At 47.9% G+C, this 26,155-nt stretch overlaps 10 protein-coding genes across 10 annotated transcripts; 2 read left to right on the top strand and 8 right to left on the bottom strand.

The window, feature by feature from the left end:
- Window positions 1-1,062: 1,062 nt before the first annotated feature.
- Window positions 1,063-2,185, bottom strand: N7466_006214 (Glycoside hydrolase-type carbohydrate-binding subgroup; the record flags this gene model as incomplete). Its single annotated transcript, XM_057165611.1, has 2 exons — window positions 1,063-1,561; window positions 1,692-2,185. The coding sequence occupies 2 exons, from the start codon at window positions 2,183-2,185 to the stop codon at window positions 1,063-1,065; spliced, it is 993 nt and encodes a 330-aa protein (XP_057021210.1).
- Window positions 2,186-3,840: 1,655 nt separating this feature from the next.
- On the bottom strand, window positions 3,841-4,956 carry N7466_006213 (Zn(II)2Cys6 transcription factor domain-containing protein; the record flags this gene model as incomplete). The annotated part of the gene is made up of 3 exons (XM_057165610.1): window positions 3,841-4,543; window positions 4,638-4,735; window positions 4,852-4,956. The coding sequence occupies 3 exons, from the start codon at window positions 4,954-4,956 to the stop codon at window positions 3,841-3,843; spliced, it is 906 nt and encodes a 301-aa protein (XP_057021209.1).
- A 2,052-nt stretch (window positions 4,957-7,008) lies between these two features.
- On the bottom strand, window positions 7,009-8,287 carry N7466_006212 (putative RAS small monomeric GTPase; the record flags this gene model as incomplete). Its single annotated transcript, XM_057165609.1, has 3 exons — window positions 7,009-7,313; window positions 7,455-7,886; window positions 8,242-8,287. 3 exons carry the CDS (start codon window positions 8,285-8,287, stop codon window positions 7,009-7,011), a joined length of 783 nt encoding a protein of 260 aa, XP_057021208.1.
- Window positions 8,288-9,441: 1,154 nt separating this feature from the next.
- On the top strand, window positions 9,442-12,334 carry lreA (uncharacterized protein; the record flags this gene model as incomplete). The annotated part of the gene is made up of 4 exons (XM_057165608.1): window positions 9,442-10,153; window positions 10,226-10,317; window positions 10,378-10,819; window positions 10,878-12,334. The coding sequence occupies 4 exons, from the start codon at window positions 9,442-9,444 to the stop codon at window positions 12,332-12,334; spliced, it is 2,703 nt and encodes a 900-aa protein (XP_057021207.1).
- Window positions 12,335-12,781: 447 nt separating this feature from the next.
- On the bottom strand, window positions 12,782-13,924 carry N7466_006210 (uncharacterized protein; the record flags this gene model as incomplete). Its single annotated transcript, XM_057165607.1, has 1 exon — window positions 12,782-13,924. The coding sequence occupies one exon, from the start codon at window positions 13,922-13,924 to the stop codon at window positions 12,782-12,784; it is 1,143 nt and encodes a 380-aa protein (XP_057021206.1).
- Window positions 13,925-14,237: 313 nt separating this feature from the next.
- N7466_006209 (serum paraoxonase/arylesterase family protein) lies at window positions 14,238-15,560 on the bottom strand (the record flags this gene model as incomplete). The annotated part of the gene is made up of 2 exons (XM_057165606.1): window positions 14,238-15,182; window positions 15,246-15,560. The coding sequence occupies 2 exons, from the start codon at window positions 15,558-15,560 to the stop codon at window positions 14,238-14,240; spliced, it is 1,260 nt and encodes a 419-aa protein (XP_057021205.1).
- Window positions 15,561-16,158: 598 nt separating this feature from the next.
- On the bottom strand, window positions 16,159-18,901 carry N7466_006208 (ZZ type zinc finger domain protein; the record flags this gene model as incomplete). Its single annotated transcript, XM_057165605.1, has 4 exons — window positions 16,159-17,376; window positions 17,443-17,654; window positions 17,722-18,580; window positions 18,770-18,901. 4 exons carry the CDS (start codon window positions 18,899-18,901, stop codon window positions 16,159-16,161), a joined length of 2,421 nt encoding a protein of 806 aa, XP_057021204.1.
- A 934-nt stretch (window positions 18,902-19,835) lies between these two features.
- Window positions 19,836-21,891, bottom strand: N7466_006207 (uncharacterized protein; the record flags this gene model as incomplete). Its single annotated transcript, XM_057165604.1, has 2 exons — window positions 19,836-21,213; window positions 21,272-21,891. 2 exons carry the CDS (start codon window positions 21,889-21,891, stop codon window positions 19,836-19,838), a joined length of 1,998 nt encoding a protein of 665 aa, XP_057021203.1.
- Window positions 21,892-23,106: 1,215 nt separating this feature from the next.
- On the bottom strand, window positions 23,107-24,240 carry N7466_006206 (putative RNA binding protein Rnp24; the record flags this gene model as incomplete). The annotated part of the gene is made up of 1 exon (XM_057165603.1): window positions 23,107-24,240. The coding sequence occupies one exon, from the start codon at window positions 24,238-24,240 to the stop codon at window positions 23,107-23,109; it is 1,134 nt and encodes a 377-aa protein (XP_057021202.1).
- A 254-nt stretch (window positions 24,241-24,494) lies between these two features.
- N7466_006205 (uncharacterized protein) lies at window positions 24,495-25,614 on the top strand (the record flags this gene model as incomplete). The annotated part of the gene is made up of 3 exons (XM_057165602.1): window positions 24,495-24,586; window positions 24,640-24,756; window positions 24,825-25,614. 3 exons carry the CDS (start codon window positions 24,495-24,497, stop codon window positions 25,612-25,614), a joined length of 999 nt encoding a protein of 332 aa, XP_057021201.1.
- Window positions 25,615-26,155: the final 541 nt, after the last annotated feature.

Raw genomic sequence — 26,155 nt, 5'->3', positions numbered from 1 at the left:
GACGGATTTCGGATCACGGCACGGACCCGGAAATATCTGCAGGATTCAGCATCTGCATCGCACTACAACCCAGGTTGTACTAGTTCCCAGGTTTCTGGATAATTTCCGTTTCTGTCGAAATCTATCCTTGGGGCGCATGCTCATGCACATGCACTATAGGGTCTCAAGATAAATTTAATGTTCAAGGAAGGAAAAGTCAAAAGCAGGATCAAGGGCTCTGAAAACAGGATCTGGGATCTGGGAGGTCGATTATGATGAGGACTGATGATACTGGCGAAAGGAACTCCGCATCCAATTGAAGTAGTTACTAGCTAGGGAGCACGGAGACTAGTACGGATTCTTCCAAGATTGAATGCAAGGACCTGCCCATGCGCGGATTTTTCTGGAAGGAATTACACTATATCCGCCGAGCGGGTCAGGGATTTGCATAAACCTTGAATGGGGGAAGTTTTTTTCAAGGGACACGAGAATGGATCGGGATCTGATACTGGGCTGGATCCACTTTTGCCTTGCTACCTAAACAGGAAATGTACGATACAAGTGGTTTTGTTTGAGGGATTAATAGAAGGGTCTACCAAGGGGATGATATTCAGTATACTACATACTACTACATACTTTGTATAACCTAAAAAATAATTAGACATATCCCATATTGATTGAATCATCATCATGCATTTCATTGCAAATATACCGAGTTTCTATGTATTTAGTACTATAGTTTCCAAGTATATTCGATTCGGACAAAAGTTCGGAGTTTAAGGCAAGCCGAATTCAGGAACCGAGGATCGGCTTCAAGTCGGCTCGGGATCACGGTTCATGTCATCGCTGCCGAGGTTTATCTCGCCGCTGACAAAACAGGTCCACTTTACTTTAGTTAACTATTGACCTCGGCCTTCTAGAACCAAAGTATGTACTCGATAAATATTTAACATATAGACAAGATCAATTGAAAATTGAAATAGCCCCACACTCGGCTCAATCTCGGGTCAGCTCTAGGTAAAAACCTAGGTTGCGCCCATGCATGTAGTATGTACTAAGTAATGCTGTAACAGTAATCGCTCTCTAAACAGTCCAAGCCTTGTACACATTCTTACATCCGAAGATCTGTCCCTTCTTCAGCAACACCATATCGCGCCACGCAGGCTCATTAATGGCGTTGACGTAACGGCTGGGTTCCACACAGAATCCTGCACCCTCAGTGTGGGCGGGGAGTCCATCGATGGAGGGTACATTGACGTATTTGCCAGTGTAGAATTGGAACGCGGGCTCAGTGCTGTGGACTTCGAGGTGAATGCCGGTGTTGGCATTGCTGAACTGGGCCTGTCGGCGAAGGGGCAGACCGCGGGTGTCCAGAGGGATCTTGGAGGGGTCTGTCTCCATGATGAAGACGTCATCGATATGGGGGCCAGTCGCTTGGAGCTCGAATGGCTTGGAGACATCGCGGGGGAACTTGGCAATTCCACCTTCTGGGATTCCGGTGGAGTCGAGGGGAAGATAGTCGCTTGTTTCCAACTGGGCGATGGTACCGGTGATAGTGGCGCCATCACCAATGTTGAAGTAGCTATATTTTCCCGAAGATGGTTAGTTTTAAATTGACCCAATTGATGTGAAGAGGTTCTTCATCCCCTTGTTTTTCATTGTTTTTATAAGAAAAAAAAAGAGGATCCCCGGGAGGGGATATTTCATCTTACCTGTGGTTGGTGATGTTGACAACAGTCTCCTCGCATTCATCTCCCACAAATTCAACCTCGTACTCGGCAGTCAAGACAGTCTTCTCATCCTCCTTGCTCGCGGTGTACCAGACGCGTACCTCAACGGTACCGGGATAACCCTCCTCAGCATCGGCACAGTGATACTTGAAGAGCAAGGCATCATGACCATTGCGGTGAACGGTATGGGGGCCATCAAAAATACGCTTGCCCCAGCCCTTCTCACCACCGTGGAGGGCATTGGGACCATTATTCAGGACCAGTTGGTAATCCCGACCGTTCAAGTTGTTAATCAGACCATCCTTGATGCGGTTGGCGACACGACCGATGGTGGCACCGAAATGCGGGGAGTTGTGCTTAATATAGTGTTCCTGCGTGGGGAAGCCCAGGACGATATTCTTCCCGCCGACGCGGAACTCTTGAATAATGGCACCGAGAGGGAGGAAGGTGAAAGCAGCTTGTTCAGGGGCAGACATGATGAGGAATTGGTCCAAGTAAACTTTTTTGGTGGTCTGTATAGTAAAGGAGGAAGAGGGGGAATGTGGGAGAGCTCAGGGTCTGAAGTTGTACATGACGTTCGAACCCCGCAATGGGACGGAATCACCCACCGGGATAAATTGGACGGGGTAATTCGAGTGATTCTCAAGGTGTTTAGGCTAAATGGAGAGATTCTATATAACCACGACGATTCAACAATGAGGATTGAATTTAGGCAAGTCCAACGTTCTCCTATATATGCTTCAAATGTTGATGTATGAGTATAGAGCAACAGTGAAGTCAAGAAGAAAACATTGAAACTAAGGTTGTGTTTCTTCCTAGATTATGACTCCACCGGAGTTAGCCCAAGTTGGACATTGGTATTGGTTATGGATTAAAAATTGAAGTATATTTATGTATTTACTCCAGATTTACATTCAGATTTATACAGATTTATACAGATCAACATGTTTCCAGTATCAGAGTTAATTCTGTGTACATACTTAACCGGCTTTAGGCAACTTGACATCCGAGACGGAGACGGAACAAACGGGGTTCCGAGCGGATTTGTTTACCCCGGACTGCACAGCCTTGTACCTTTTTTTTTGTAACCCCTGGGGCGCAGTTAAAAAGAGAACATTGAATGTCAAATCAATATGTTACCCCTGGAACGATGAAACTAAACTATAAAAACGGCTGCCTATTGTATACAATGGTACTTCAAATATCCTAAGCTAAACCGGAAAATGATATTCCGCTACTCTTAGTCATCGTATTCGCTTTCGCACCTCCAAGGTCCTTTATACGAGACGTTGCTTACAACTTTAAAAGTCCAAATGTTTACGCGGACACGTTGGGCACTTTTCTTGCGGGAACTCGGCATCTCGGACATTTCCCGTCTTGGACAGATACAATCCCGAACGGAATACCTTTGGTGGAGTCAGAGAAGCCAAAGAAGAAATTTTTGAAATAAAAAAGTCTCCACCATACTTTCAATGTTCCGCTGACTCAGGGATATGGAGATTACGGAGTGAAGAGAAACAGAGAGAAGATCTCCAAGGGTCTAGTCTTTCCCAAATCTTACGGAGTAGTCCGTAAGCAAAAGAAGAATAGAAAAGAGAAAAAAAGTAATCAAAGTCTAAATTGCATGATTTCTCGTATAGAGATGACATGGAGATAAAAGGACGTAATTCCGGATTAGTAACAGTCGGCCTTCGAAATATCCGGTTTGTTAAAAGATCTAAACCAAAGTGGATTGTGGAGATGGGAAACAGAGTAAGAGAATAAGAAAAAAAACCTCCATAGAAAACACCCCAGAATTAATAGAACGCCATGAAATCCCTTTTGAAACCCCAACGCCAAATCCTGAACCCCAGAACTGTACAGAGGATCCCAAATCCAAAGGGGGGGGGAAATAGCCCCGATAAATAAAGAATGTAGAAGAGAAAAAAAGAAAGAAAAAAAGAAGAGAAGGGAGATGGGAGAGAGATAAGAAGATGACCCCTCCAAAATACTCCCAGAAAACAAAGAACATGTATAGTATACATGCATCACGTCATACGGCGTTATAAAAAAAAAAAAGAAGAAAGATGAATGAAAAGGAAAGAAAGATCCAAAAGATCAAGATCAGAAAGAAACCCCTTCCATCCTAATCCTAGATCGAAGTGATCTCTGTAGGATTCGGATTAAGGAACTGGTTAAAATCCTCATAATCGGTCTGCACACAGTTCATCGGCATCTGTCGACTAAACATAGGCGAAGGGATCTGATCCTCAAACGACAGATTAGAATAATCCGCCGAAGACATCATCTCCATCTCATCAAAAGCGCCAAACCCACCCGCAGTCGACCACTGCGGGGGACTCTGCAAGGCCAGTGGATTCACAACACCCTGCATCGACATGCCGTATGGTGGATTATTCCCAGACATGGGATCCTCCTGCTTGATAGGGGCACGGGCGGTCGGGCTGTGATGATAGGTCGGTGGGGTAGGGGGCATAGTCTGTGTTTGAGATTGAGGTTGCGACTGAGACTGGGACTGGGAGAAAGCGTCGGAGGAGAAACGAGTACGAGCGACCGGGGATTGAGCATCGGAGCTGCCGTCGGATGACTCCTGGCGTTGCATGCCGTGGCGCCAGAGCTCTTGCTGCATGGAGTCTGGATTCTCTTCGAAGTGTTCGCCCTTTGTGTGGTCGAGGGCGCCCAGGCGGGTAAGCAGGTCGTGTGTCAATGGGTGGCCGTTGGGCTCGGCCTTTAATCGGTCTCCTGGCCAGCCTTCGCCTGCGGTGCTACGACGGTAGAGTTCCTGGAGGCCGTGGACTAGCCATGCTTGTTGCTGTTCGAGCATTTCGACGTATCTAATTTCAGGGAAAGATTTGAGAGATTAGTTCAAATTTTTTGATCCTTGGAATGTTGGGGTGGATGAGTAGATCTTTGGGTGTTCTTGCTTACCCTTTAGGATACACTTTATCGTGGGCCTTCTTTCGTTCTCCAAAGACGCAGACTGCATTGTCAGCTCGACAACGTGAACACGGGCTTGATCCATCACACTGGAGAAAGAATCGGGGTTAGATTGGGTTTGAATTCCGCATGGATATGTAGCAACGATATGATATATATGCCTATATAAATCATATATATCGACATCACTTAACAAGTAACGTACCTTGGATTTCTTCAAGCGACATCGATCACAAGCTTTGCATACACGCTTGCGAACATTATCCGAGTGCGAGTGATCGGAGTTTGGTGTTGATTGACGTGCCGCCATGATGTGTGGAGAGATGGTTATATGGAATCGGACCTTTTCTTTTGATTCAGATGTCGAGAATAGGAATGCCAGGGGATGTGAAAAAGATAGATGAGTCCCAGTTGTAAGGGAAAATGGCGGAGCTAGTGTTGCGTTGAAGAAAAAAGGGAAATTCCTTTTAGGGCGAGCTATACTTCCAAATCCGGGGGGAAGAGGGGTGATCGACGTCAACCAGTCAATGATCTAATGACGATGTCGAGGTTATAGATGTACCATTCAAAACCAACAGGAATTGACTTTTGAAGTGAGTAGGGTTTGGACAGATTTCTTGATGATTTGTTGGTTGCGGTGTCATATATCAGTCATTCCAAAATGATTGAGAATTGGAGAAATAGAGGGGGGGGGGGGATTAGGGCCCTTTTTAGTTCCTTAGGGGAAGAGAGGGATTTAAAAGCATTTAAAAGCAATTTAGTACATTTGGGACATTTTTATTTTATTATATTTTTATTTTACATTTTTCGCATTTCCGCTCGTAACAGAAGCTTCTCATACAGGGAAAGTAATTCGATCGGGGATCGAATCATAATTCTATACTAGGGATCCACTGGCTGTGGTGATCACAAGGGCCGAGTTTTCCTTTTTTTTTTTTTTTTTTTCCCTTTCCTTTTTTCTCTTTTTTCTCTTTTCCTGATTATACATAAAGTGGAGTCCATTTCCAGGAAACTCGGCATTCGCGTTTTAGAGAAAGAGTTCGTTAGCACGGAAGAACGGAGGACGGAGCTTCGGGTTCGGAGACATTTTTGACGTATATCCGGATGGACTAGAATTCCGACCAATTGTTCCCAGTGGACCAAGGTGGTTTTTTTAGAGATACATACACATGCAGTAATTAGCTGTTAAAAATGCAAAGAAAAAGGAGTCAAGAAAAGGAATTTTTTAAATGAAAAACTCCCAAATCCATTCATAAACCGAGTGATTTCCAATGACTAAGCTGCATAAGATGGATAAAGTTGCACTCGGCATAGTCTTGCCGAGTCCAAACGGGGCCACTAAGCCCAGTTGGGCAATATTCAAGTTCAATCAAGATATTGCTTTTTTTATGCTGAGATAAAATCCAAGCTGAAATCATAATTCTGTCACTTTTGATCTACACATTATTTAGTGTAAGTACGGAAGTTAAAAAGTGGTCAATTTCAAGAAGGAAATGATGATCAAGTCGAGACGGCTTAACTGAAACGAAATGATTCATGAGTCTTGAATTCCCCTCGGGGTCCAATGATAGGGCGCAGGATACGGTGGGAACACACTTTCCATGCCACGTCCAAGTCCATGACGTGACCATCTCCAAAAATCCAAAGCTCCCCGATCCGATCGTTCATCTAGACCTCGGAATCTCTTGATGGAATTTTTTTTAAGTCCTCAAAGTCCTTTTGAAGTCCTTTTCAAATTCCGTTTTTTCTCTCTCTTACTTATAAGCTACTATATATCCTTATATCCATAGCACCCTCATCAATCTCAACGGCTTATGGGAGAATAGATTGTTCTTATCTCCGAAACTCCATGACCTCATTAATAAGCTTATTCTCCAGAACCTAAGTTAACTTAACTGGTAGTATTTACTCTGGTTCTAGCCCAGCTTACTTAGCTTACCCATGCATGACGCCGTTCCTGGACCATATCCCTAGTAGGTACATGTTCAATCTTCAATTCTTGAGCTCAAAAGATTGGGTTCCATCACGGACCTTCATTCCGGCTACATAATTTTGCATCTCTCAGTGATTCAAAAGTCATCAAATTATGGGAGATCACCATTTGCTACTTTACACCCACGCATTTAATCCACTGGGAAATACATCTTCCGCAATAGCTTAGTACATTTGGCTCCGTACTAAATACAGATTTCCAGGTTTGGGCCCCCCGCCAACAGGTACCTAGATAGATCAGGCAACCACGTTGTTTCTCAGGAACATTTCATATCGAAACTAAGAAAAGAACAAAAAAAAGGTACTCAATCTATACAGGAACACCAATCAGGGGTATACGTATATATCGTACAATCACACCAATTTACCATCAGCAACAGCCACAGCACAGCCTCCGGATCAAACATCCCTGAGCTTCCCCATCTGCCTCTTGAGTGGCTGGACTATCTTTACTGTCTTTCCTAACTTTCTCATCAAGGTCCGGGTCAACCAATTTACCTTTACTCTTGCCAATTCCGAAAAATCGCCGGTAACGTGTCTTGCGCTTCGTACTCGCATCCCTCGTGGTTTGAGGCAGAGCCGTCGTATGTGCTGACTGGCCTGCCCGAGATGGGGGCCGAGCTAAGGCGCCCTGCGAATGGACCCGTCGGGATTCCACCACGCGACGGACCAAATCTTGAAATTCATGTCAGCATGCGATCCTTCTCAATGAAAAATAGCCCCCCCCTATTTCACTTCTTCTTTTTCTTATATTTTTTTATACTTCCTCTTTCCTTCTTTTTGTTCTTCTTTTCTTCTCTTTCCTCCGTCACTTACGAGCAAAAGTCTCTTCAATATTGACCATCTCCCGCGCACTCGTCTCCATAAATCCACAATCATGTCGGCGCGCATACTCAAGTCCATCACGCGAGGAGATAGCGCGGCCGTCCTTCAAATCGCATTTGTTCCCAGCGAGAATCTTGACGGGCGGCGGCATGCCCACCCCGGGTCCAGCACTGGGCCCAAGTTTCTTGCGCAATAGTTCATTATCTTCCAGCCGCTGTTCCGCCTCCAGGTTGATCAACTCCAGAAAGTGATCCAAAGTTTCCAGACTGGAGGGGTTTGTAATATCGTAGACTAGTAGAAAGGCATCGGATTTGAGGGTGGTGGCCGTCCATAGTCCTCGATATTCCTCCTGACCAGCGGTGTCGGTGATGGATAAGAAGTAGGGAAGACCGTCGATATTGCGCGTGACCGAATATGCATCCTCTGCGAAAGGTATTGACGTTAACACCGATCGCGCTCGATCGCGTTCGATCGCGAATTATCAATTCATGACGAGCATGAAGGGGGGAAAGAGGAAATATCGTACCAATGGTTGGGTCATATCTGAATGATGGGTATGTTAGCGACTGGTCCAATATTGATATATTCAGGGGAAAAGGGGAAAAAAGGGTTTGTTACTCATGTATCCATTGACTACGGACCAGCCGCAGGGTGATGGACGATTTACCTATGCCCCGATCTGATCAGATCTCGATCGCGAAGAATTCCCAGAGCAATGGCACCGAATCACAGTGGGTACTAAGGCCCAGGATCGAAAAGAAGGTTGCCGGGGACGTACCGCATCCTCCATCGCCGCAGATGGTGATTGAGATCTTGTCTGCCATCGCGTGCACTGGCCGACCATAGATGCCAGGCACCTCGAGGTCGGCGGGTATAGTAAAAAAGTGACAGTATGAGGGATTTTTGTTGGGGTCTTTGGAATATAATACCGTATTGACGGGGATTTCAGAGGCGGGGAAAGTGAACTTTTGGAAAGCGAGAAAAGTAAATACAAGAGGAAAGTTGGAAAGGAGAAGATGTTAAGAGAGACACAAAGGGGGGGGGAGTTATTACTACTTGATAAGCATAAAAACATTATAACCAACAATGAACTCCTTTTTAAAGTCTATGCTTCTTATATACTTTTTTAATACAATATGTAGATATCAAATGTATAAATGATTTAAAAATCAAACTATTGAATTGCCTACATTCTAAAAAGAAAAAGAGAGAGATACATTTCGAATGTAGATGTGTCTCAAGCATCAAAGGAAATGTGATAGATCCGCTTGTTACGAGTATTACCAGGTAATGCTGAATACCGTGAAATTAAAGAATAACAAGGGAACATTGAAAACAATAAGGATAATGGGCAGTGAAGCTCATTGTGTATAGGATTATAAAGGAGATGGTTTCAAGGTAAAAGAAGCAGAGATCCAAGTTACACACATCTTGTCCTACTTTGATTTTTAATTTGACTATATATTCTTATACATTTTTTTAAATACTATTCAATACTTTTTTTCAATCGATTCCAATGTTTCCAACCGTTTGAAATGTTTAAATTTCCCCGTATTTAGTGGGTCCCTCGACATGTTTTTTGGTATTGTCTTGTACTTTTGCACAGGCAGAAAACAAAAGAGGAGAAACTGGATGAGCGACTCTTTTCCTATTCAACTCATCAACTTCCCTCTTCAAAAACTTCAATCACTATTCAAACTTGTCTTTTACTCTGGCCCTGGTCTTATTTCCTCAGATCTTCGGAATCATCCATTTGTTTCATCTTGACTCTACTTTCCTAAGAACAAGAGAAAAACCAAGCCTATTTGATTCTTGACAGGTGGAGTCCCCCTCGTCTAACGTGACTGGATTCCATCCCGCTGGTCCCTCTTTCCCGAGAGTTTGGATCACTGTCTGAGCTTTGCATTACTGGGACCCCATGCAAGGCCGAGGCCTAACCTGTTGTTCGTCTTTCTTACCATATGGTGGTTTTCACCTCATGGATCAATTCAACTTGGAGTTCAACTCCCGCGATGACTCTCAGGAGGATGGCGGTGTTTCCCTCACTCAATCTCTCTCCCAGGACCCCTTGATGGTCTACCCCAACCCTCATGGAAACTATGGCTACGGCGCCATGTTGTCGCAGGACGGCAACCTGTCCCTGAATAACTTTGATCGCCAAGGACAACAGGGTGGAGAGTTGGAAGGTCGTCTTTCAGGTGTCATGCTGGCTTATGACCCCAATAATCCCGCCTCTGTTCATATGAGCATGGGTGGCAACGCCTTCAACAACTATGCCCCAGCACCTTACCCCGCCACCACCATGGGGCTTGCGCCAATAGACCAACCCCAAATGCATGCCTCTTACTCTCCCTTCCAACCTTTACCAACGAACGCCCAATATCTTCAACCCCAACAATCGCAACCCCCACCGCCACCGCAGCAACAACCACAACCACAACCACCACAACGGCAGCAGCAACAACAGCAGCAGCAAATTCAAAATGCACCACAACCACGCAACGATAGTTTTACCAGTTCCACCAACAATGGCACTATCTCCTCGGGGAGTTTGGAAGATTCAAGCGACCCGTCGCAAGGCCGATCCCGAACCATCCAGGAGCGCGCCCGACAGCCGCCCTACGCGCCATCATCCACGCAACGCCCTCTCCAGCCTCTTGCGATACAGCCCAAGAAAGTTCAGGCCAAAGGTGAGAGAATGATTTTCCAGTTAGATATCCCGACTTTGAATCTGCAGAATTGACCTTGGGTGAAATATTTAGACCAATCTCCTGGACTGTCCACTCCAGATGCGGGCAAGTCAGAACATACGGGTATCTACTCCAGCAGTGGTTTTGATATCCTGGGAGTTTTGGTGAGTCTTTAATTTACGAGGACGAGGGATATAAATAACCCGATCTAACCATAACTATAGAGCCGGGTGGCAGTTCGTCCGAACCCGAAAATAAACATTGGCGCTGTCGACTTATCATGTGCCTTTGTACTGTGTGACATTCAACGGGAGGATCACCCGATCGTCTATGTATCGGAAGCCTTTGAACGGCTCACCGGTTACACAAAGGCGGAGATTGTCGACCGCAACTGCCGTTTCCTGCAGGACCCCAATGGCAACCTGAAGGCTGGCTCAAAGCGGACCTTTGTCGATGGACAAACCGTCCATCGCTTGCGTTCAACTATTCATGATCGAAGTGAGATTCAGGCGAGCATCATCAACTACCGCAAGGGTGGGCAGCCCTTCATGAACCTAATCACCATGATTCCCATTCAGTGGAACTCGGGAGATGATTATCGATTTTATGTTGGCTTCCAGGTTGATCTGGTAGAGAAACCGGATGCGATTACAAGGAGGAACCCTGGTATGTGATCAACGAATTTGCTTTTTCTCTCATGCACCCTGACTAACCAACATTTTAGATGGCACGTACAGTATCAACTATCAACGGGATCAGCTACCACAGTACCTGGTTCCACCGCCCGATATTTACCGTATGCGACCTGATCTTGTGACCCAATTCGGTCATGACCAGGTGACACAAGTCCTAAATGCTCTGGGAGTTCCTGGCTCTGGTTTGCCGCAGAACTGCTTGGATCGCGTTCTGGTGGAAAACACCGATGATCTGATTCACGTCTTGTCCTTGAATGGCGAGTTTCTATACCTATCACCATCCTGTACGCGGATTTTAGAGTATGAGGCTATTGAGTTGGTCGGCAAGACATTATCGACCATCTGCCACCCGAGCGATATTGGTCCCGTGATTCGTGATATGCGGGGAAGCACAACCTCTGCTCCAATTAGCGTCGTTTATCGTATTCGTCAAAAATACCAAGGCTATATATGGTTTGAGAGTCATGGTGCTTGGCACATTGACCCCAGCCAAGGGCGCAAGTACCTCGTGATGACTGGCCGTCCACGACCTGTCTACGCGATGGATCAAATTGCACGCCTGGGTTCCTCGGCAGCGCTGGCCGAGAATGATGTGTGGGCCAAGATCTCCTTGTCAGGTGTCATTTTGTTCGTGACGACCAAGTCGAAGCCTGTGCTGGGACGCACCCCAGACGACTTGGTTGGGAAGAGCATTCAAGAGCTTATGAAACCCGAGGATGACTCTGCTTCCATCTCGGATTGCCTGGAGTCAGCCGCCTCGAGCTTTGAACATGGAAACAGTGAGGATAATCTCAATGGTGGAAATAACAAAAAGGAACCACCGTCGTTCTGTCATCGGATGCGCCATAAAAAGGGGCACTGGCTTTCTGCCCACACAACTTTATACGCTGGAGATTTGGTGAACGGGCTGAGGCCCTCATTCCTTGTCGCTCAGATTCGATTCGCACGCGCATTCCCACCGTCTGCAGCTGCCACAGCTGCCGGGGACGACGATGCCATGGCCGATGTCCCCGGTACAGGCAAGATGACCACTCTCACCACTGCCGACCCTAATCCTCCACGCCAGTACGGCGCTCTCGGGCAACGTATGCCCGATCTCTCTTATCTCACCGGGTTGAATGGTCTACCCAATGGGAACCGCAGCATCTCTCCCTCCGACGTCCCCGCCACTTTCTTCGCTGAACTGAATCCTACTCGTGGAACCAGCTGGCAAATCGAACTGCGTGAACTTGAAAAGCAAAATCGAACATTATCTGATGAGCTACAGCGCCTACTTAGCCGACGCAAGAAGCGAAAGCGCAAGCAGACTGCCATCTCAGTAGAGAAATCGTGTTCTTTGTGCAAAACCAAAAACACACCAGAATGGCGACGTGGTCCGAGCGGGAATCGAGACCTGTGTAATAGCTGTGGGTTACGCTGGGCTAAACAGATGCGAAGTCAACCCCAAGTTTCAGCAACAGCGATGGAAAACAAGCCTGTCATTTGAATGTATATGGAAGAGGTTTCTGTTTGAAGTTCTTTTTCAGGTGTTGATTTGAATTTGGATATTTGGAAGCTTGGTCTGCTACTTGGTCTGCTATTTGTTTCATATACCCCTTCCTTCCCCGGATTTTGAGCCTGGTTCACACCAAATTGACATTCTTGTACATGATCTATCTCCTATAATGCATTTATTCTCCTCAATTGGCGTTGTTATGGATATAATCTGAAATTGATTTCATTACTATCAAAAAAAGTGTGAATTTGAATCAATATACATAGGAATGAAATCGTACTGTATATAGGAGTGTAGATATCATACATAGTACATACTATGTTCTACTTGAACTATGTATGTATACATAAAATGATAAACAATAGCACAAGGCCAGTCTCATCTACTATTTTTACAACATCAATATCCATCAAAAAGAGAAATCTAGTCTATGCAGTCTCATAATTCTCTCGAAGTCAACCATTTGTTCAACCAATCCCTCTCAAAAGTTTCAACATCCGCCTCACCATCACGACGCATAGCCTCACCCACATCCCCAGCACCACGTTCATCCAACGCAATCTGCACCTCAGCATAACTCATCTTCTCCACTCCCCCCGCACCCCGAATCATCGCATCATCAATGGCAAGGTATTCAAGGTACTGCGACAGCCTGCGCCGATACAAGCCCACGAGCACAGATCCCCAAGCGCGATCATGCTTCTTAACAAGTCCAAACACCGCACAAGCCTGCAAAACACCCGCCGAGCTCCCCCCAACAACCCAAGCCGGATTCGCCAACTCAAGCAAAAGCCCAAACGCCTCCTCACTCCCAGCCCTAGGCGCATCCAGCCCATTCTCCGGCCTCGCCCCAACCCAAGCCCGCAAGGCCCCATTCCTCCTCTCCGCCGCCACGCCCCTCTCCTTCCCAATCTGCCCAGGCACCCGACACGTCGCCGGCGTAATGGCGGACCCAAAAAGCGGCACAATAAGCGGCGTGAACTCGCCGCAAACAACCAGTATCATGGTAAACGGAATCATGCGCCTCACATCTCGCGCCGAGCGCCTCACAAGCTGGAACTGGCCTCGCCCAAGCCGCAGATTCCGCAAATCATATGTGTTCTGCGACGGCGCGGGCCCGGCCGCGGCGCCCTTGGAGGATTGTGGCTGGCTTGCGACGGGATTGGGATTCGCGACCCTGCGCGGCGGAGAAGTGGGTAGGAAGGCCGGTAGACCTAGTTGTTTGCGTAGTGGGAGCGAGGCACGGTAGTTGCGGAAGACGTTTTTCAGGCCTGTCTTGTAGAATGTGAGGTATGCGCGGCCGATGGCGACGACGCGCATGAGTTTGGCTGGGATTTGGGCGTTGGGTTGGAGGGGGTCTGGGAGGGAGAGAGGCGCTGGGAGGGTGCTTAGGGGCGCATTGATTTCGTGTTTTTCTGGCGCGACGACTGTTGTGCTGGGGTCGGTTGGTGGTTGTGGTTGTGATTGTAGGGATGCGGAGGTTGTTGAGAGGAGTTTTTGGGATTGTAGGAGGAGGGCATGGTGGCGTTGAGGTCTGTAAGAGGACCGGAGGACACTATGTCCTCGGGTGATGGACAACATGGTCGGTTGATTGGGGTGGGAGGTATTGAGGGTGGTTGTTGTACGGGGTGTTTTAAGTGCGACGCGGAGGTGAAACGATCGGGGGATCGAAATTGGAGACACCTGAGGTGTCGATGTAAAGCTATATGAGCCGAGGTACGATTCACTCACTAGTCACTACTAACATTTGAATACTTTCTAGATGTGTCTACCACATAGCTGAAATATTGGCATCCAAACCCCATTAATTAACGGAACATAAAAAATAAAAAATAATGCCTGATAAAAGTTCGAGTTTTAATAAGACACACAAAAGAAAACCATTTTCGAGCGACTACAGCTCAACCTGAGCAGCCACCATAGCCTCTGACATAAACCCAGTCACAAACAACCAAGCCATTTTCTTCCCATCCTTAGGCTCAACAGGGACCAAAACAGCCGCACTAGCCGTACGAATCAGTGACCCATCATCCTCAAAGAGCAATTTCTTCTCCCAAGTCTTCGAACCAGCCCCCGGTCGAGCATACCAAACCTGCACCGGATCAAGACCATTCGGGTCCTTCGCAGACTTGGCCAGCTTATAAGGCTGCGAGATACCCGCGACCACAAATCCACTCGCATCGTCGGCGTCAGTACGATACGGATCAGCATAATAGCTCGGATTATCAGTCACCGTATCAAAAGAGATGGTAGTTTGTACGGAAAGTGTGTTGTTGGTCGCGTGCCTGTCAGCCAAGTAGACCTCACCGCCCGAAGCACTAGCGATGATGACCTCATCCTTGCTGCGACCATGCCCAAGACCATTATTGTTCCAGAGACCAGAATGGGCAACTCCGGCCTCAATTCCAGCCGTCGCATCGGTCGTTTTCAGATCTGTCAGCTGGAGATGAATAATGGAAGACCATTTAGCACCCAGATAGAAATCCTCAACCATACGCATAGTGCCTTCGCGGTAGAAATGGTCATTGGTGACAAAGAAGGAGTGCGGGCTGACAGCGTAGAGATCATTGGGTGTTTTCACTAGTGGGTGGAGGATAGAACGGACATGCTGGATGGTATCGGACTGCAAGACATGGCGGAACAGCTCCACTTGCGAACGTGCTTTGTGAATATCCTCCGATGGTTCATTTGCATCAAAATTGTATTCCGGGTTAGGCAAGTGGTTGATTGCAAAGATGTATACAGCGTCCTCCTGGGCGGGGTCTTTAATGACATCGATTCCATGGGTGACGAATGAACCGTTGAAGTTTGTAAAAGCCAATCTTTTGGACTTGAATGTCTATTACGAGAGAATATGTTAGTGTTTGGGGATCGAAGTACTGTGTATGCAGTGACCGCTTACCTTTGGATCGACGACATGAATAGATCCACGAGCTGGTGAATGAGGTGTTAGATGGCCCAGACCGGGAAACCAATCCAGGCGGGTATATTTGTTGTCTTCGCAGGCAGTAAACAACAGATTGGCCGGGCGGTAGTGATGTACATCTTCGCAATGGATAGTATCCTCAATACGAATAGGTCCTTGACCTTCACCTAAAACTGTTGGGGCTGGGGTTTTGAGTATACCGCCGATTTTCACAACATGGAGGATGATAGGAACCAAATAGGCCGTCAAGGCCACGAAGCCAAGGCCAAAAATGGATCGAAAAATGCCCATGGTGACACCAATTGATGGGATGTTATGAGATTTGTCAAAAAAAAAAACAAGGGAGGAACGAACAAAGGAAATACCTCGGATGTTCAAATGCCTTTCCCCACTCAAGATCGTCATAGGTATTGCCAGAGTGGGGAAATTTGGGGGGGAAATGGGGGGAAAGAGAGAGAAGTTGAGAATATGAGGGAATGACCTCGGGAGAAAATGAGGTAACATTGGAATGAGGAAGGTAGGCCCGAGAGTCAAGACTTGCAATTTAGGTCGTACATGGTCGTAATATAAAAAAAAGTGAATGAATGCAATTGACTATCCTAAGCGATAATGATGGGGGGGTTTTCTGTTTTGAATGTCATTTTGATAGTTTTTCTTCCGAAGCAGAAAAAAAAAAGACAAGGTAAAAGAAAAGAGCTGCAGGCATCTGTAAAATCCATCAGATGTGTGATAAATCATCATCGAGGTCATAGCGGAAGTGACCGGCGCAGGGCAAGTTAGTCCGAAAAAAAAAAAATCCTTGAGTGCAAATTCCCATTCCCATTCTCATTCTCATTTCCATTTCCCATTCCAGTCACACCTTTCAAATTAAAACCCCAGATGACTTGCTTTACCGCAAGGATTGCTTCGCCTCCAGAAACTCCTGATCGCTAGCATCGAGGACATCGTACTCCTCGTCGGTAAGGAAGCCGGCGTCTGTGTCAGTCTCGTCCAAGGTGAGGCTTTCCACATCTTCAAGAACATCTCTCTCGGAAGCCGTCGAAACAGTTGGGGGAGGGCGAGCGGCAGCCATGGCTTCGTGAGTGCTGGTCTCGGGGGATTCTTTCTCAAGCTTGGGGAAGATCATACGGCTACCGGAAATCTCGGTATCATTCGTGGGGACTTCGGATTCCACGGACTCATCAATGAAAGGCTTAGCAGTTCCCTGGACTTGAATGTCACACCAGAGACGGTGGCCAATAGGAGTACCGTTAGGCAACTTCAGACGCCAGTACGAGATGGCAGTGCCTTCGCGCTGCGAGCTACGGAGGCTCACAGTAAAGTCAGCACTGCTACCAGGTTCAACAGGGACAGTCAAGCCATTGCTCTTCATCGCCGAGTGAATGGATTCGACGTCCGACGGGTGGTTGGAGTCAACGTTAAACATAGCATCTCCACCGGAGAAGCGCACGTCACTACCAACTGGCCAAGATTCGGGTCCGGGGTTGTAAAGAGTCCACGTCTGACGGAAGCAGGTGTTGGGAGGCAACTTTGTACCATCCGCGATGGTATCGCGCATGAAATACGCCTGGAAACCGGCCAACTCGGTAGAAGGAGGAACCTCGGGCTTGGTCGCATCAACTTCCACAGGTTCTTGCTTCACAATTGCCTGCTTTTCTTCGGTAGCTTCGACAGTCAGGTCGGAGACTGAAGACTCATCATGAGAGTCTGCACGATCAAAAATTTGGTCGCCCAAGGTGACACCGTCAGTGGCTGTGCTTACAGTCACGCTACGAACAGGGGTCCTGAACTTCACCAATGGGTGGGTTCGGTTGTGCATGTGAGTTGGAAGGGCCTCACAGTTGGCGCAGAAATCAACGTCAGCGCAAATGGCACACTTGTAACGAATGCCATTTATATAGCTCTGAGCAGGCTTGTCTTTGCATAGGGGTCCATCACAGAAGATGCCGTAATGGATTTCCCAATCACGAGACTGCTGCTCGGCAAGGGCTTCGTAGACCGGGGCAAATCGATGCCTGGGGTGGCTCTGAGAGGCATCAACAATGCAGTCGGCGCAGTAATCCCAGTCAGGGCAATCGAGACACTTGTGGCGGGTACCAACAATGTTCTGGACTCAAGTTAGTATGATTATTTTCAAGGCAGACAAGAGAAAAAAAGAGAGAAAATTCATTACCTTCTCGCAGCCATCACAGATAGCCGCATGCTGGAATTGACGACCGGGAAGGCAGCGAGACAGGATCAGGTTCTTCAAGCAGAAATTACGATCCTTTCCGAGCGAGAATCCATGGGCAGGGTGGTGGCCATGCTTGTTCCTCAGGAGACAACGGAGGCACAGGTCATAATCTTCGCATTCATTGCAACGCACCAGATTGCTCTCCTCAGTCTCTGTGAAGGGGTGTCAGCTATGATAATCCACTGGTATTGAGGGGGGGGCTGTGCTAGAATAACATACCACGGCAACATCCATTGCACATAGGGTTTTCCTCTTGAATGACTACATCCTTACGAGGCACAGGAGGCACAGCCGCAAGGACCGGAGCTGGGGTAGGAACGGACGCCACTGCCTCGGTAATGGTTTCCTGTGGCCGAGAGTCCAGTGGCTTGGTCTCCTGGACCTGTGGTTGATGGGGGGGAATGGTTTCGGTGACGCTATTGGTCACGATACCCTGCTCGACCGAGCGCTTAATAAGCCAGTGGCCTTCACCCAAGCACGAAGCGCCGTTCGCAACACACGCGGGGCAAAGGTCGTAATCGCCATTCTCGCAAATACCACAGTGGTAGTGATCATTGGCAATTGAGCGACGGCAGTTGTTGCAGTCAATGCAAAATGCTCCACTGGGAGAGTTGTGAGAGATCATCGGGAAGCGGTGTGCATCTTTCTCCATCTCGAAGTTCCGGTAGTGAGGTTCGTTAATATTTGAAAGTTCAACTCTTCCGTGAGGTCCAACTGACAAAACCTCGCTAGAGGCACCAGCAAAAGCGGCAGGAGTAGGAGGCGAGGCGCAGGCGGCAGGAATAATTTCACTAGAGCCGACAGGGATGGGTGAACTCAAGACAGTTTCCAGGTAGCTGTGTCTCGGAGGTGTCAGTGTTGGAGGGTGAGCCGGGGGCAAAGTAACTGTAGGCGCGGGCACCGACGAATTAATCGTGTTAGCCTTGATACGAAGCTTAGATTTCGCTTTTGCCGCGCGGTAAAGTTGTTTATAGACTGCCTGGTTATCGTTGTCAAGATGAATGTAGCAGCCGGCGCTGTCGGAATAGCGTTCGAGGATGACGTTAACATCCGCCGGAACCTTGAGTAAAGAGCGGATCTAAACCAACCGTATTAGTCAGTCAACAAGCAAACAAGTCAAGGTATTTCTGTGCTCCATTTCTCGGATAAGAACAACTTTTCATCCATCTTGGCCATCCAGGAGAGGGATGACACAGATCGTTATCAAGATAAGAGAAATGTGGGCGGACTGAATGTCCGGTCGGAGCTAGAGTGGAGACGGCCTTACCTTCTGTGGGAACACTTGAGCATTAAGCTCGCTCAACAGAAACTTGAATCGACGATTATTGTCGTTAAAGAGCACTTTGACGGTAACAGACTGATCTGAACCCGAGTGCGATGGAAGAGCCGGGGTAGCCATGATGTAGGCCACCGGGGGAAGTGGATGATAGGAAGAAGTATGGGGAGAAGGAAGCTAAGTGAGATAAGGTGACCACGGACGGGTAAACTAGGGGAGACAGAGAGAAAGGGTTGGGAAAGCCCCAGACTATGATTTAGAATACGAAAGAAGTGAGGGACCAAGAGAAGATGACGGATGATGGAAGTGAATACAGAGAGGATGGAGAGGGGGAAAGGGAATTGGAAAGCACAGAAGCCTGGACAGCAATCGTTGTACGGGAATCGGGGTCACTGGGTCAGCTGGTGTTGTGGGCGGTGTACGATTAGGTAATGTGGTCCGGGCATTATTACTAAATATACGTAACTAACTAACTAGTAGTACATAACTATACAGCTTGTAGCAGGTACATCGATACATGTCCGGTTCAAAGTACAAAGCGGGGAATTGGTACGTTTCGCGTACACTACCTACAATATTACAAGAAGAAGTGACTTTTCAGTTACTTTATGAGATATCATTTACTCCAGTAAAGGAACAAGTTTGGTACTTTTTGGTGGTATTTCGTGACCCCGTTAAGCGGAAACCAAAAAGAGAACATGAGGTCATGCAAAAAAAAAGGCCTAGATCATGCAAAGTGATCAGGAGTATGTCGTCGTCTTGCGGGGATCATGGGTGAAACGCTCAAATGCAGTCGAATCCAAGTCTAACAACGGAGCCAAGCAAGAGAAAGGCATGGTTCCAAAGGAAGATTGTCAAAAAAAAAAAAAAGTGAGAATTAAGGAGGGCATCAAGGCAAAGAGACTGGATGAAAAAGAGGAGGGACATGAACATGGAGGGGGCGAATAAGAAACAGAAGTAAGAAATAAGAAGAGAAATAAAAAGAAAAGGAAAAAAGAATGAGAGAAGAATGAGAGAAGAGTCCGGTGGAGAGAAGAAATAATATCACGACTCAAGATCACTGGCCGTAATATACACCCCCAGCGCCTGGCGGTTGGGGGAAGTAGTAGCCGGTGCCCGGCGGCGTCATCATGCCTCCCATCCCTACAACACCCCCAGATCCGAGTCCAGGCCCGGGCGCTCCGTAGTTAGGGGTGGTGTACATTTGGTTGGGATCGTAGAAATAAACAGTACCGCCAGATTCATGAGCGACCATGCCTGGTTGAGATTGTTGCTCACGAGATGGTCCCGGGGCTTGGTGGTGAATAGGTTGCGGACCAGGGGCGAAGTTTGGCACTGACGCGCCAGGTCCCATCGGGCCATTATAAATAGGGTACTCTGGACCAGAGTTAGGATAATACATCCCACCAGGATAATAATTGGGGTAAAATCCAGGTTGTGGGTATACGTTGAACGGCTGAAATGCCGGTGCGTGGATTGCTCTCTCCGGAATCTGAGAGAGGGGGGTAGCAGAGGACTGGCTGGGTGGGCCACGCGCGACTAGATCTTGACCGGGGCCATTGATGGGGACAGGGATGGGGACTTGATGATGGAATGGCTGCTCGTGTTGAGGCTGCGGAGGGTTGAACGGGAAATTATCAGGGCTTTCGATATCTGCCACGGATACCGTCTTCTTTGGGCGAGGTTGGTGCATGGGGATTGGAGCAGGGCGACTTTCACGGTAGGCAGGATGTGGGAGTGGCATGGGAGGCATGGACCCCGGGCCACCTATAGGCATCCCACTGGCCGAGGGGTAGGCTATAGGAACGATTGGGCGTGGTGGAGGTGGTAGACGAACAATAGGTTTGCTGGCATCAGGTGGCATCATAATTGGGCGTGAGTAGCATGACCCGGTGGGTGAGGCAAAGCTATCTTGAGATGACATGCCAAGGGAAGTTCGGCGGCTCGGAGGAATGCTTGGAGCATAATTGGAGTAGAGACTTGGGCGTCTTGGATAGAAACCGCCACCTCGTCCCCGACCACGATATGTGTGCTGGTTCGGGCGCATTGCGCGAGGAATGAAGATAAATGAACGTTCGGTTGATGGAAATATGTAACGCGGAGCTTGATCAGGGAGAGAGATTCGGACCGGCTTGTCACGGCGCAGAGGAGGGCGATGTTGAGGCAGTCGAGTGTGCTGTTTTTTTGCCATAGTTGTGGGTTTTGGCTGTGCCATTCCCGGCAAAAAGACCACGACTGGTACATTGCCTAGCAACACAGTGCTAGAGAAAGTTCGGTTCGGAGGGGAGGACTTGGGGGCAGTGGGAACTGTCGGGGGAGGTTGACGTGCAGCAGAGGGAGCCGAGTGCTTAGGTGCCGGTGGCTCATCTCCAGCTACGGTATCGTGAAGGTCATGAGCCCACTGCCCAACGCTCGCGTCAGGCTTCGAAGAGTCCCTAGGAGCCAAGGAATTAGTATAACAAGATGATTTGTCATGCAACAGATCCAACATACCTTTGAGTGTTGCCATCCACAATGAGACCGTACGGCCGAGACTTGCCCTTGTTGGAGGAACGGTGGTTGTTGGACCCCAGCTCTGACGTCCGCTTATCGTGCAAGAAAAAGCTACCTCGTGTTGGGACGAAGGCCGGGTTCTGGTCTCTCTCCTTGACATATTTCTCATGTTCCCGACGCTTTCGAGTAGCCAGTGTTTCTCGTTTTGGCTCTGTAGGAGGGGCTGACGGCGTTCTGCCGGTCTGGAGCTCTCGACCCTGGTTCACCTGGTGAAACTGAATTTCTTCAGAATCATCAGAGACCTTAAGCCCATTCAACATGGCCTCAGTATCGGACACTGTTGTCTTGAGCCCTGGCTTGGTGGGTGATGTGGAGCTACGTCGTGGCTCCCGTCCGTTTGTCTTTCGACCGTTCAGCTTGTCTGTTCCCAACCCTGCTGCTGTCTCGTCCTCCGTTTCACTGCCCTCCACATCGGCATCCTCATCTTCCTGGTGACTGCGGACCGAGCCCTCACTCAAAGAGTCATCTTCAAGGTCGCCCGCAAGAGAACCTTCATCTTCCCCATCGTCATCTCTGCGCTGCCTGCGGCTTGCCCCGATATGACGTCGCTGGGGAGCCATGTGCACCTGAGGGTGAGGAATATTGGAAAGATTCAAGATAATCAGTTTGAAAGTATGAAATTTGCAGTTGACCAGCTAAAACCAGTTTAGGGTGGCGATGAGAGGTAGACAGGGAGCGGGTGAGGCAGGCGGGCGTGGAAACAAGGACGGGTAGATCCCAAAAAAAGAACAAGCAAATGCTATGTATGAATGGAGAGAGTGTGCCCAAAAAGAAAGAAAGCAAAAGATAAGTGAGGTCGGAGAGGATTAGGGAGAATAGTGATGAATAAAGAAAAAAGAGCAAGGGGGCAAGAAGAGAAAATAGAAGAGAAAGAAACTGTGTAAAGCAACAGCATGATATTCTCAACCGCAACAAGCATGACATCGCAAAGAGACGTCACCCCCGATCGGGTCTAGCGGGGCGGTGAAGCTATTCTGCCCAGCGTCTAGATTTCTTAGCTTTCTTTTTTGATTACGTAAATGTTATTTACAACTAAATAACTAGTTATTTACTTCATGGTGCTGGATTCAACTATGCAATAGTACTTTGGAGAATGGCTTACGTTCAAACAGAGTAAGGTGCTCTTGGCTATGTCAACCAGAAGCATTGTACGGAGTTCCGGGTACATAATATGACCCACATGCTACTAACTATACCCTGCAATAGGGATGCAGGGAGCATCGGCCACTGGCTGCACACGACCACCCTTGATTGATAACGCCGCCCAAACCACGCTTGACTAGGTATCCTCATCCAGAATACATCTGCACATACTAGTAGGCTTTGACCAGTGCTACTACATGTTGATAGACATTTCCAGGATCTGCAAAGTTGGATTTGACCTTTTAACATAAGTCACATAAGCAAGTGTTGATATATAAACATACAGCAAAAGCACCCCAAAACAATGTGTTGAGTTGAATACAACATGTAGAAATTTCGAACAAAATCTGCCTCATTTCTGGTGCTGCAGACTCCAGTGGACCCAACATTTGAAAGAGATTCAGAACCTCTTTCGAATTGGGCGTCTTCATATTCATGGCCACGTCAACATCATTGCAGCTCGCAGAGGAGATTATTACTAGATGGCGGCCCAAATGTTGCCCCAAAACGCCTGTGGATCGGCTGCATTGAACCCACCAGAAACAAAAAATAGACAGGAGAAAAGACATTGACACCCGACCAGAAGAAGAAATGCATGCGTTGGAGTGACAAAAAGATCAGAATTCCCGATTTTAATCGAAGTTAATTTTCGAGCCTTGACCCTCAACAATAGCACCACTGAGCCGCTGGACGGTCTCCTTGGAGTATCGAGAGTCGTCAATTTCCGGTCGTCTGGGCTTGAAGGCACGAGGAGGTCTATCGGAACCATTGGTCTCGCCAGACTCTGAATCGTTCTTCCGGCCCTCGCCGTCCTTACCAAAGCGCTTCTTGTAGCGAGTGGTAGCATCCTCGGCGAACTCCAACTTCATGCGGCGGCCCAAAAGCGTATTTACCCACACCTTGCGCTTCATGCTCTTCTTCGACTTTTTCTTTGGCTTCTCAGATTCAGAATCAGAGCTGTCGGATGATTCCTCATCATCCTCACCAACCATCATAAAGCCCTTCACCGCTGTTTCCGCAGAAGCGATGTCTTCAAACTCGACCCATCCGTATCCCTTGCATTTTCCGGAATCTTGGAAGGTAGCCAAATGCACATTATCCAACGCTCCGCACTGGCCGAAGTGTCCCTCCATGATTTCCTTGGTGACATCGAATCCCAAGTTACCGACAAAGATGCGGCGGGACGGAGGGTGACCGGGCTTTTCGTTTGCATTCTCCTGGTCGCGGGACTTCTCGGGCCGACCCTCGAAGCTCTTTGCATTCTTGATCAACACTCGGCGGCCAGTTACAAGCTGTTCACTCAAGCCAATTGCCTCCTCCAGAGCCTTCGCGTTAGAGAAATCGACGTAGGCAAAGCCCTTATTCTGGACCTTTCCAAATCGTTCTTGTCCCTTCGGCATGTGGATTCGAGTAATAGTAGTCTCGGGGAAAGAGCAGTTGCTGGTGAAGAAGCTGATAAGGTCATCTCTGGTCACAGTGAAAGCAAGGTTGCCGATCCAAACTCCATAGTCGGAGCGTTTAGCTGAAGCATCCTCTGTTGCTGGGTTGGCGGGTTCGGCCTTCTTCTTCTTCTTCTTTTCGCCATCCTCGGTGGAGGGCTCTGACTTCTGCTTCTTGGCTTTACGCAGGGCTTTCTTAGATTGCGGCTCCGGTGCAGAGACATCAATCTCGAGTTCGGGGCCATCCTGCAGCTTGCGCTTCTTGTGGACAACATCGGGCGACGCAGGCGCTGCGGGCGATGAGGGTGGTGAAGATGTATCAGACATAGTGGCGGCAGTCAAATTGCTTCACACAAAATCCTGGAGAGTTCAAGATTGAATTAAAAAATCCAACAGTTCTCGAAGAAAATAAATTTCTCCAGATTCACATTCGACGCTAATATTTTTTTTACGGCGGGGCAGATCCGCCCTTTACGCAGCCCGAGCTTGGCACGCGCCGGGCGACTTCTTTCGTAACTAACCCTTGTATCTTCTTCTCCTCCATCTATCTTATCCCAGCTCCATCATCTCATTATCTCATCATGGCACAGGAAATAAAAGATTCTCGAGTGTCTGACACCCTTCCTGATGCTCCAGCCCCCGCCCCGGTGAAGCAGTCGGTGCGGTCCTTCAAGTACGACGACCTTCCAAAGATGCCAAAGATGCATTGACTAATAGTTATTTTAGGAAAAAATATGCAAAGACGAAGTTGAAATTTGAGTTGGGAATTCGAGAAAATGAGAATTTGATCCGCGAGGAGCTACGAATTGAGGATTTGTCCAAACGAATTCAGGAACAGAACGAGTATGTACTGACCTATCCCCTCCCCCAATGACCGCACTGTGAAATAAATGTGTCTAACTCATAGCTAGTCAACTTCTCGAAGTTCTGATGGAGTTTAATGAAAGCGTTCATGTCCACCCCTCCATGCGATACGGCTTGACCTTGCCTAGCGACACCCCTTTCCTTCCAACGCCAGAGAAAGAAGTTAAAGCAGTAGTCGATGACGCGACCCTTGCGCGAACAGCTTTGAAAGAGGCCAAGGCCGGAATCGCTAGTGGAAACTTTTCACCTACGGCTTACCGCCAAGTGGAGGAAAGTATCAAACGAAACAAGGAGTTTGCACCAGCTCTGCTGTACAGTGATCTGACCAAAGTGCCACATACCGAAGCGACACTTCCAGCAGACGGGGCCAAAGAGACCGTCTCTGTAGATCGCAAACTCGGATATTTTACCCCAGAGCATGAGACCGAACACTATCTCGCGCTGGACGCGAGGCTCGGAGACCCGGGCGCAAAAGCGCAATTGGCGCGTATCCCGGACGCGCCAACATTTGCTGAACGAGAAAAAGAAGCCTCAACGCGAAACCCAGCCTCGGTCTTCAATTGGTTGCGACGCAACCAACCACAAACATTGCAAGATCACGAGGTTGGCTCGGAGAAGTCTACATCACGACCCTCCAATGCCCGGACATCGAAGCGGGCCCCTGTTCAACGCAAGGAAGAGGAAACGATCGATGAGGATGGGGCTGAAGTTGAGCCTACTCCAAAGGGTAAGCGCAAGCGTGATGAGGATACCGGATACCGACCCAAGGGTGGAAATAACCGGTCTAAAAAAAAGAAGGATGACTCGACTCCTAACCGCAACTCCAAGAAGACTTGAATGAAGGGAAATGTATCTCAGCACTCACTTTTTTTCTTTTGTTTCCTTTCTATCTAATGTATTACTACCGCCTTTGTGTGACGTGTTATAGCAGCCCACAGACAGATATGATTTTCCTAAGACATCGCTGTGATCCCCAGGGGAGTATCTGAGCCGCAGATTCTCCATGACTGAAAGTTTTAATTATATTTGAGGGAATTTTTCTCTGTTTTTCTTTCTAAAAACGGGGATACCACGAGGCCCTTCCGATTCTTCCAAGGTTTTATGTAATATGCCGCATTGCTTGGATGCCATATATAAAGAGAGAGTTCAATGTTACCTATCGTTTTATTCAACTCGATTTTACATGTATAGGACTTAGAGTCAACAACTTTCTTCTTCCTACGTCAAACGACTCCTAACTTTGGAATTGGTAATCACTCTGATCACAAGCCTTGCAATATATCAAGATTTATGAGTAGAGGCTAGGACTTGACGATATCGATAGTGACGAAGTGGAGCATGGAGATCAAGTGGATACAGTCACGTGCATCAAAAAGTC

This window comes from Penicillium verhagenii (assembly GCF_028828195.1).
Source record: "Penicillium verhagenii strain IBT 33310 chromosome Unknown utg000006l_segment0_segment0, whole genome shotgun sequence".
Lineage (NCBI taxonomy): Eukaryota > Fungi > Ascomycota > Eurotiomycetes > Eurotiales > Aspergillaceae > Penicillium > Penicillium verhagenii.
The sequence above is the reverse complement of the archived record's forward strand: the minus strand, read 5'-3'. Positions and strand labels throughout refer to the sequence as shown.